Source organism: Aplysia californica, unplaced genomic scaffold (assembly GCF_000002075.1).
Source record: "Aplysia californica isolate F4 #8 unplaced genomic scaffold, AplCal3.0 scaffold00981, whole genome shotgun sequence".
Taxonomy (NCBI): domain Eukaryota; kingdom Metazoa; phylum Mollusca; class Gastropoda; order Aplysiida; family Aplysiidae; genus Aplysia; species Aplysia californica.
In genome coordinates this window covers 128,821-138,942 of record NW_004798251.1, presented here as the reverse complement: position 1 = coordinate 138,942, position 10,122 = coordinate 128,821, and the positions used below count along the sequence as shown (strand labels likewise).

The following is a 10,122-nucleotide window of genomic DNA, read 5'->3' as shown; positions in this document are numbered from 1 at the left end:
GACAAAATTACCCGATGCTGACAGGGTCAACTGGTCTATAGTACTGTTCTATTTATAGACCCAAGCACGTATGTATAGTCCTGGCAGGCTGACCTTTGACATTGTTGCACCACAGACTGAAATTTAAATGCCAAGAACTCTTGCTTGTTTTTGTTTTTGGTTCACAAAAAAGCATAAACGTTATCACTCCGTGCAACTGGCGGGCAGTTTATAGCGGACGACGTAGTTCATTATTTTTTTGTTACAGTCAGTTTAGATTACTATGCATATTTTTACACCTTTCGTACTTCCGAGATTTCAACAGCTTATGAAATTGACGCTCTTGTGCTTGTGAAAAGAGAGCTGACGACCGACAATATCTGGAGAAGTCTTGAGACTTCGACTTATCTCGTTCATCACACTGCATAGAGATGATATCGTCGTAGCAGGTCGTTCATTTGGACCAAATAAAGTGCACGGGCTCGATGGGATAATGTTGTTGTGTGTATGCAGTATGTAAATAATCCAGGGGAGCATGGTGGAGGAGCCAAGCGCACGGGATGAAATAAGACATGAGATTCGAGGACTAATTACGGTGAGTAATTTTTAGTATACGTTTCGTTTCTGCGATAGATATAGAGAAACTTTAGAGAATACTCCTTTCAGAAGAAAAATGAAAATATCAAAGAAACGTATTGTATCCATCTATGGTTGACTAATCAATGATGATTCTTTACTGTTTCGTGGTTTGTGTATTCTGGGGACTAAGTGCAACGTAAATTATAAATATTATTACTGTTATTATTATCATTTTATTATTATTATTATTATTATTATTATTATTATTATTATTATTATTATTATTGTTACTTTATTTTGCCCTTTTCACTCCTACGTGTATTAGAAATATTTATCATAATCATAGACACAACGTTTTCTGTAAAAGATAAAGGTATGTGCAACTTGTAATTTCATCTTTTTATCTGGGACTGAATGTCTTAAGTTACCATTTTTTTAAATGGACACAGACTAATATTTGTATCTTTATAACGACACATCATAACGTCAACTAAAAAGTGGAGGAGAAGGAAGGAAGGGGGAGAGATTTCTAACTGAAAGTAGATCTATTTAAATATCATATTTAGTCTACAGAAGAAAATGGGAATGGAAGGGTCTCGATTTGGATACGAACGTCAAATTTTAGTTTGTCAGTCCGCGAGATAAAGAAAAAGGAAGATATCTGGGTGAATGGAAGCAGAATGCATTTTCGTGGACAAAGACGAAGAGATTTAGAACTTTCTGTGCGCCTTATTGACCACAGACATAACATTTCAAAGGCTTACTGTACACTGTTGGGGTTCAGGAGTGTATTTTACTACTAGCCTGGGCCCTCAGACGAAGTACATGTTTATTAAATTGTATGTAACCAAATGCAGGTTTTGGGACACCGGAGCAGACATAAAGGTCTTGAACATCTAGCTCTCACTGGCAAAATTGAAGGCAAAAGAGGCAGGGGTAGGCCCAGAGCAGCCTACTTGGAAAACCTAAACAGTTGAGTAACGTGGAAAGATCAGGGTAGTGTAGTTTTTTGTGTTTTTGTAGAGCAGATAAGATATTTGATGATGATGATAGGTATAACGACTCTTGCAAAGCTAACTTTATTTAAAAGACGGGACCTCTGGATTTCACTTTCAGCTCCAATAGAACCAACCCTCAGACAATGGCACGGTATGACAGAGGGGCGGAGAGACAGGAGTCTAAAAGCCTCTTGAAAAAAGACACCACCACTGCACCAGCCTAATTGAGTTTTTTGGGAATGGGAATAGTGACACCTGTTAGTGAAAAAAAATGGCTCACAAGTGAATGTATGGGTTTAGTTTAGTTTAACTTAGTTTAGTTAATTTTATTACTTTAATTTAGTTTAGATTAATAGGAGTTTTACGACGCCCGCAACAGCATAAGGTACGGGTTTAACACCCCTTTCAACTCTTTTAAAGTACCGTATTTAAGAATTTAGAGGAATCACCAATAGGACCGAGCAAAATGGATGAGCGTCTAACACAAACTCCACACAATGACCCGAGTTCAAGGACGACTTCTCAGGATTCGAACTGTATAGTCCAGCATGATGTCAGCTGAACTAACGGAACTCCCGTGATGCATATAAGATCCCTTCTGTAAGGTGAAATAAAGACAGGAACCAAACGTCAAAGAATTAGAAATACACTTAATCACAATCGCACATTTAGGAGTAGATCTTCGCAGGATATTGCATAATGAGAAAGATATCCGTGCAGTGAGTCGGACAGGAATTTGTAAACAATTTGGTGCGGTTAGAGTGTGTATTTGTGCGTTATCAAAGGCAAAGGGTAAATCTATGTTAGAAAAAGCTGAAGTTTTCATCTTTAAAGATGATTTCTTTAGTATGTAAAAATATCAATTAGCGTCATTCAAATAACACAATCAGTGTGAACGTCAAGAAGATTAGACAAACAAACCTATTGAATTAAAGAAAGTATAAAAGTTGATCTGAAACTTTTCTGCTTCACAGGTTTGATCACATTTGTGTGGTCTTCAGATCATCTCTCCAAAGTCAAGATCAGTGACCTCTGGATAGCTTTCAAAAAGCTTGTATGCAGTCAGGGATCAGCCTGTCAACTCGTCACGAAAAGGACAAAATTTTAAAGACGTTTCAACAAACACCAAGAGCATATATCCCCCTCTGGCTAAACCATACATATTTGCAATTGACTTTTTACTTAGCTAGAGAAAGTGATTAATAAGACCTTCAAGTCATGGCGTCTATATCACCAAAAGGAGAATCTTTTAAGTCTCGACTGCTTTTCCAATGGTGTGAGAGAGCTTATGGCGAGAGTGAGCGAAGGTCAGGACAACTAGTAGAGCAGGAGTTGTTTGATCTTCCTTCTGATCTCAAAGCGGTGAAATGGAGACGGCGTCTGGAAGCTTCTTGGAAAACAGTGCTCGAAAGTCAAAGAGCACAATATACATCTGTAGATCCAGGACCAGATGATGAGCTGATAACGGAAAATTCCTCAGAGGAGCAGAAAGAGGACACACACGGTATCAGATGGCTATTTTCAAGTGTCTTGTTTAGAACTGTATGGCGTGTTTATAAGGGACTATTCTTCCAAGTGCTGACTTTCCTGATATTAGGACGCATTTGTGCGATGATTGCAAAACCATTTTTGATGACTCAGTTGATCCAGTTTCTGAGTGAAGGTTCTCCTTTCGCCCTGAGCTCCGGAATTCCCATTTTTCTTTTGATGATGATGTTTCTCTTTCTGTCTTCGCTTGCTCAGGAGTGGAGCTTTTACGTCACAAGTATGGCTGAAATAGCCATAGGGTCCGGAGTAGGGAACATGGTGTTCGCCAAGGTGTTAAGACTTTCTAGTGCAGAGAGGCGAAAATTTACTATTGGAGAAATAAACAATATCCTGACATCGACTGTCCCGAAAATGGCAAACAACTTGAGCGCAACAGCATATGCATTCACTAGTGTTTTCAACCTCTTGGGGAACTGTATTTTCCTCTATGTATATGCTGGTTGGTTTTCTGTATTAGTCATTGGCCTCATGGGAGTGTCTGTGTGGGTCTCGGGGTCGGTAGAGAAAAAACAAGAGCAAGTTTCCCTTGAAAAGTCTGAGGCCCAGAACCGCAAGATGACGTTACTCACCCAAATGTTTCGTGGAATAAGAGTGATCAAATTGCACGCATGGGAAAAGGTGTTTGGTCGACGTTTGGAAGCAGCTGTGGACGAAGAGTTAAAGCTGGGAAGGCGAGAGATTTTGTTGTACCTTGTATCGGCTGTGATGTGGGATATTGTGCCCATGCTGGCTATAGCGCTCTTGCTTCTCTGCCACTTGCAAATTGGGGATGTGACTACGTTTCTGCGTCCAGACTCGATCTTTGGCGTTGTTGTCGTCATAAACGACATGAGGTTTTTCCTGGGCGAGATGACTCTTCTCTATAGCTTGCTCTACCTTGTCAAGAACTCTGTTCGAAAAATAGAGCCGTTGTTATTGGCTACAGAAATTCACCTGGAAGAGGGTTTGATCTCTCTTCAAAGCAATGAACCTGTTGCGGACACGACTGCCCCTGATGAAAATTCAGGTGGAACTTGTAGTGAAAATGTACAGGACTGTGCATTGTCCTGTATACAGGAATTTGACTTTGAACACAGGTATAATGAAGCAGCAATTATTCCAAAGAAAGCTCTACAATTCAAAGATCGAACAGTAATTTATCCTCATACTGACCCGATTTCTATGTCTAACGCTACTTTCATTTGGGACAAACGCAAAAGAATTGACTTTTCCCTTAGAGATTTTACCGTGAACATTCGTCGTGGAAGGTTTGTAGCGGTTGTAGGCAAAGTGGCCAGTGGAAAGTCATCCTTTTTGGCTGCGATTCTCGGAGAAATGGAAAGAGTTTCTGGAGTAGTACGGACTACGGGTACGATCGCCTATGTCCCTCAAGAGGCGTGGCTAATGAACGATAGCATCCGTGCCAACATTCTGTTTGGGCAAACTCTTGATCCGCCACGATACAAGCGAGTACTCGAAGTCTGCGCGCTAGACAAAGATTTGACCCAGTTCCCCTCTTTCGACGACACATTGCTAGGTGAGAAAGGAGTTAACATCAGTGGTGGACAGAAGCAGAGGATCTCTCTAGCCCGTGCAGCATACAGTGGGGCTGACCTCATTCTCTTAGACGACCCCCTCAGTGCAGTTGACGCGGAAGTTGGTGAGCACATTTTCAAAAGTCTCCTCGGTCCTTCTGGACTTCTCAGTGACACGACTCGAGTCATGGTGACTCATGGTGTTCAGTGGCTCAGAGGAGTTGACTCCGTGTTGCTTCTTCAGCTGGCCCCTGATGGCACAGCTAACATAAAAGAGCTCCCAGGTGGCGCTGCTAGCATTGACGGGTTCCATACAAATGAGGTCTGTGAAGACGACAGGGAGCAGCAGCAACAACAACTGAAAATGACAATCTATGGAGACTTTGACGCCAGAGGTTATACTTGGTTGGAAAATGAAGATTCTTTAAAGAAACCCATTGAGGAAATCTCCAGAAACGAAAATACGGATGACGATGCAGAGCTGCTGTCAATTTCAAGCCTCGAGTGTCTTTTCGCCTATCTGAAGTTTTTCGGAAAAGGCTCAGGTTTAGCTTTGGTTTTGCTTAGGTTAGTGTGTGCTGCTATATTTGCACTTCCAGGTTTGTCTTTGCAGGCGTGGTCAGATGATTTGAACGGTACTGAAGTGACACATTGCAAAATAGCACAGCATCAGAAGAATGCCGGCTCCTCAAACTGTAGTGCTGCCGACGAGTTAAAATATAGTGTAGAGAATGAGTCTGATGTTCGTGTGTGGAACATAAGCCTCTACTACTTGTCTGTCTTTTTGTCAGGAACTGGCGCACTGTTCCTTGTCCTAGTCGCATACCAACTGTTATTGGCTCATAGCGTGTTTCACTGCACGAGGAAAATGTCACAGTGTTTGCAGTGGTCAGTGTTCAGATCCCCTTTGGCATTCTTTGAAACTAACTCTATCGGGAAAATTGCTCTCCGTTTCGGCCATGATGTGAATGAGATCGGCCACGATGTTCCTGTGAAAATAGAATACGTCACCGTTGGGTTTTTAAATGTAGCAATCAGTTTATCTGTTGTGTGCTTTGCATGCTCTGAAACTTCCCTTCTACTCCTTCTTTTTATTCCTTTCATGTATCAAACCATAAAGAAATACATAAATGTGACCGGTTCGGTTCAAAATCTAATTAAAAAGTATGAAGACTTCCAGTACAGTAAAGCATTTGAGGCAGTGGAGGGATCAGAAGTCATCAGAGCATTCGGACACACCGACAGGTTTATTGCTTCTTATGAACAGGCGACAGACAAATGCAACAAAATTCATTTCAACAGAAACGCACAAAGTCGATGGATGAGCTCTCGGCTTCTTCTCAGCAGCAGCGTGTTCACCGCTCTATGCGCTTTGGTAACGGCCTTGTGCGCGCCAGAGAGCACTCTGGGCTCCACAGTTGGACTTGTCATAACCTATGCTCTGGAGGTTGGTCATAACGCTTTCTTTTTCGGGCTTCTCTTGAATTCAGCTGCCAAAAGTCTTACATCTATAGCGAGATTGACGAAATATTTATCTCTTCCAAGCGAGGCGGCGTGGAAAATAGAAGATGAGGGAGGCCCGTCGAAATGGCCTACCCACGGGAAAGTTGTCTACAGAAATCTGTGTGTGGCGTACGGGGTTCATAACTCTGCTAAGAGCGATGATAACTGGGATTGTAACGATATGAATATGGTTCTGAAAGATGTGTCTTTTACCGTAATGCCAGGTGAGAAGATTGGAGTTGTTGGGAGGACTGGAGCCGGGAAAACTACCCTCCTTCTGTCATTGTTTCGTTTGGTAGAGGCACGAAGTGGGTCTGTGTACATCGATGACATCGATATTAGCACACTCGGCTTACACGAGTTGAGGTCAAAGGTAGCGATCATCCCTCAAGACCCCGTTCTCTTCACAGGGACACTTCGATCCAATCTAGATCCTGAAGGATGCTCGAGCGATGATGACATCTGGACATGTTTACAACATGTGGGTATGGAGAAGTCCGTCAGCTCTTTACCTGGTGGTTTAGATTTTGAGTGTTCAGAAGGCGGAGCCGGGATGAGCCTCGGCCAAAGGCAACTTTTGTGCATGGCTCGGACGTTGATGAGAAAGTGTCGGATTCTTGTTCTCGACGAGGCCACGTCCTCTGTTGATTGTGACACTGATCGTCTGCTACAGAGTACTTTACGTCACGAGTTCTCGAGCTGTACTGTGTTCACGATTGCGCACAGAATCGATACTGTCTTAGACTATGATCGGATCTTGGTGCTGGACTCCGGTAAGATCGTAGAGTTTGACTCTCCTGCTCAACTGTGTAACAACCCGGGGAGTTTCTTAAGAAAGCTCAGAGAACAAAGTACAGGTTGAGTAGTCTCTGACACAGTATTATAATATATGTACTCTGTTTATATTCACTGCCTCTCCTGCCCTTCTAATGTTCATGCTCCATTTTACTTCTATGGACTTACTTTTCATACACATGTATACAAAATTGTTATTTATAATATAAAAGAGGGGGAGGGAGGGGGAGTGCAAAAATAGGTATACGGTTATGAAAAAGGAAACGCGAACATTACTCATGGCATTTATCTCCCAAAACAAATGAAAATTGTATATTTCATATAAGAACAAGCATACCGTCAATCCTGCAGGTACTCAAACTGTTGACCAATTGTATTCACTCACTCTTCTGTTAGCTTTAATGAAGTAAGTATTAAAACAAAGGTTTTATACTTACTGTATATTTGAGTTTACACTCTCTGTATATTTATTTTGTGCGATCATCATCATCATCATCATCATCATCATCATCATCATCATCATCATCATCATCTCATCACCACCATCATCGTCATCGTCACCATCATCAGAAAATGAAGAATTAATGATGTCCAATGTTGTGATCAATGATCAATACGGTTTCAATTTCGTCACCTGTTGCAAACTGCAAACTGCAAAGCTCTTATTTGTGAAGAGTCGGTGGAAGCTGCTTCACCGCAGTATTATTAGCATGGTAACAATCTTAATTGACTTGACTGTTCTTATGCGCCTAAGATCCTGCTCAGGAAGCATGTTTCGCACTATAGGACCAAAGACTAAACAAATTCTTTGTCAGACCTGAAGCTTTCTGAGTGGGTTCTCAAGAAACGTATTTAAATTTTGTTGAAACCTTATCACACTTCGGAAGAAAGGCTTTATACAATTCGGCACTTTGTCATTTTGACAGGAGTTATGTAGCAACCACTTCATTAAACTCGTTTTAGATGCCTTGTCTGTAGGAATGATTAAGTCTTAGAATAGAGGGATTTTTGTAGCTATGTTTTCTTGTTTGTTTGTTTTTTTAAGTTTTTCGTTCATTTCATTTCTTTTGTTAAACATTCCGGAACCTGTCATGAATAATGTTTATAAAGTCTCATGATGTATTAAAACTAGAAAACTAAAAGCATTACTCACGTGGTCCAAAAATAAATCTGTGGATTTTGAGTATAGTATTATGCTTAGCTCTATGTATTACAATATTTACGACAGCAAGTGGTGCTACGCCCATGGAGGTGACAACAAGCACATGAACAGGACTCTGAAAAGGAGGATCTGGTGAAGGAAAAGGAGAAGGGGAACGAGGGGCTGGATATATAAGGAGGGGGGAAGAAGCAGGAGTAGGACGAGGAGGAGGAGGAGGAGGAGGAGGAAGAGGAGGAGGAGGCGTTGTATGATGATGATGAACAATAAAGCTTTATAATCTATCTATTTATCTATCTATCTATCTATCTATCTATCGATATCCGTCTATCTATCTATCTATCTCTCTATCTATCTATCTATCTATCTATCTATCTATCTATTTGTCTGTCTAGCTAGCTAGCTAGCTATTTATTTTTCTATCTATCTATCGATCGATCTATCTATTTATCTGTCTATCTATTTGTCTGTCCATTTATCTGTCCTTACATCTATCTGTCCATCTATCTATTTAATTTTTATCTAGCTCGCCGAGAGAGGTTCCCTACTTGAGAAGAGTACAGAGGCCTTTAGATTTCTGATAGGACGAACTGCCGGCTATTCTCTTAACCAATAGGACAATAGGGAAACTGTACACTGCCCACCGCTGCTGAGCTATAAATCCCCCCTTCGTACCTCTCTGCCCAACCTATGAAGTCTATAAAGCTCAGACACACGTTGCTAGGAAATTCTTGATAATCATGAACAGTCTAGAGTGTATGGAACACACCTCGCTGTCAATTGGACAGTAAGTTAGATAAATCTGTTTGAATCCCTTTATATTGGACAATAAACCTTCGTTCAGATCTTTTGTAGGTTGCACACTTGTCCAATATATAGAGACAACAACAACAATGATGGTTTGGTACTTTTCTTGAATTGAAGACATTTTCAGTCTGACAGAGCTGTTTTTCAGAAAATAGCATGTTTGTTTGTTTATTTGTTAGTTTGTTTTGTATCAGTTTTTTATTTGTTTTGATATTTTTGTTAAAGGTAGACGCAAAATATTAACGGAGTTCCTGTGTATGGTACAATAGGTTTGACCTACAGAAAACTACGACGGCACATTTGCCAACACTCATACACACACACACACACACACACACACACACACACACACACACACACACACACACACACACAGAGAGACACTCACACACATACACACACACACACACACACACACACACACACACATACACATACTCACTCACTCACTCGCACGCATATACAAGCACGCACGCACACCCAGACAAACAGAGAGAGAGAGAGAGAGAGAGAGAGAGAGAGAGAGAGAGAGAGAGAGAGAGAGAGAGAGAGAGAGAGAGACTTTTATGTTGTAATCAATGTCACCACAAGCTGTTTTAACTCTTATGGGCCGGTACGATTTGAACCAAATTTCTCACACACCTATAACGGGCCACATACCCGATTTCAAGACAAACCCAGCTGAAAGAAATAAAATGTAGAAAAATACAATACTTTGGCCACTTAAAACGACATGAGACCATTGTGAAAGAGGTACTTAAAGGAAGGATGTAGGGCAGGAGAGCCAGGGAAAAACAAAGAGTGACATGGATGGACAACAAAAAAACATGGACTAGCCTGGTTATATCGTGATGTGCAACGGCAGCTCACGACCGTGCGTGAAGGATGGAGGGTCATTACACGTCAACCTCTGAGTCAGAGATGACACCTCAATGAATACCTGATTTAATGGAATTCTATTAACTGAACGAGTGGTTGTCAGGGGACAGAGATTTGTCACGTCGCTATCTCAGAAATTACAGCACTCTATCTGACATTTTTGGCCGTTTTAAGGTACTAAGACCATGAGATTAGAAATCAATTGCTCTGTCTGCTCTATCAAAATCGTGCGACTATTCGGAGTGGTCATAAAGATATTTAAAGAATTGCTTTCGAAAAAGCTTGACATTTTGTGAAACTCAAAATCTTTGACGTCAAATTTCCCAAAACGAGGTACTGAGAAGATAGAACTTTTGTAATT

General features: G+C 41.1%; 1 protein-coding gene across 1 annotated transcript; it reads left to right on the top strand.

Annotated features, from left to right (window-relative positions):
* Nucleotides 1-374: 374 nt before the first annotated feature.
* LOC101848703 (canalicular multispecific organic anion transporter 1) lies at nt 375-7,439 on the top strand. The gene is made up of 2 exons (XM_005110994.3): nt 375-574; nt 2,531-7,439. Exon 2 carries the CDS (start codon nt 2,775-2,777, stop codon nt 6,981-6,983), a length of 4,209 nt encoding a protein of 1,402 aa, XP_005111051.2. The 5' UTR covers nt 375-574; nt 2,531-2,774; the 3' UTR covers nt 6,984-7,439.
* The last annotated feature ends 2,683 nt before the right edge of the window (nt 7,440-10,122 follow it).

What these genes read in the sequence shown, in the direction of transcription:
- LOC101848703 (XM_005110994.3), top strand. Translation starts at nt 2,775, where the DNA reads ATGGCGTCTATATCACCAAAAGGAGAATCTTTTAAGTCTCGACTGCTT.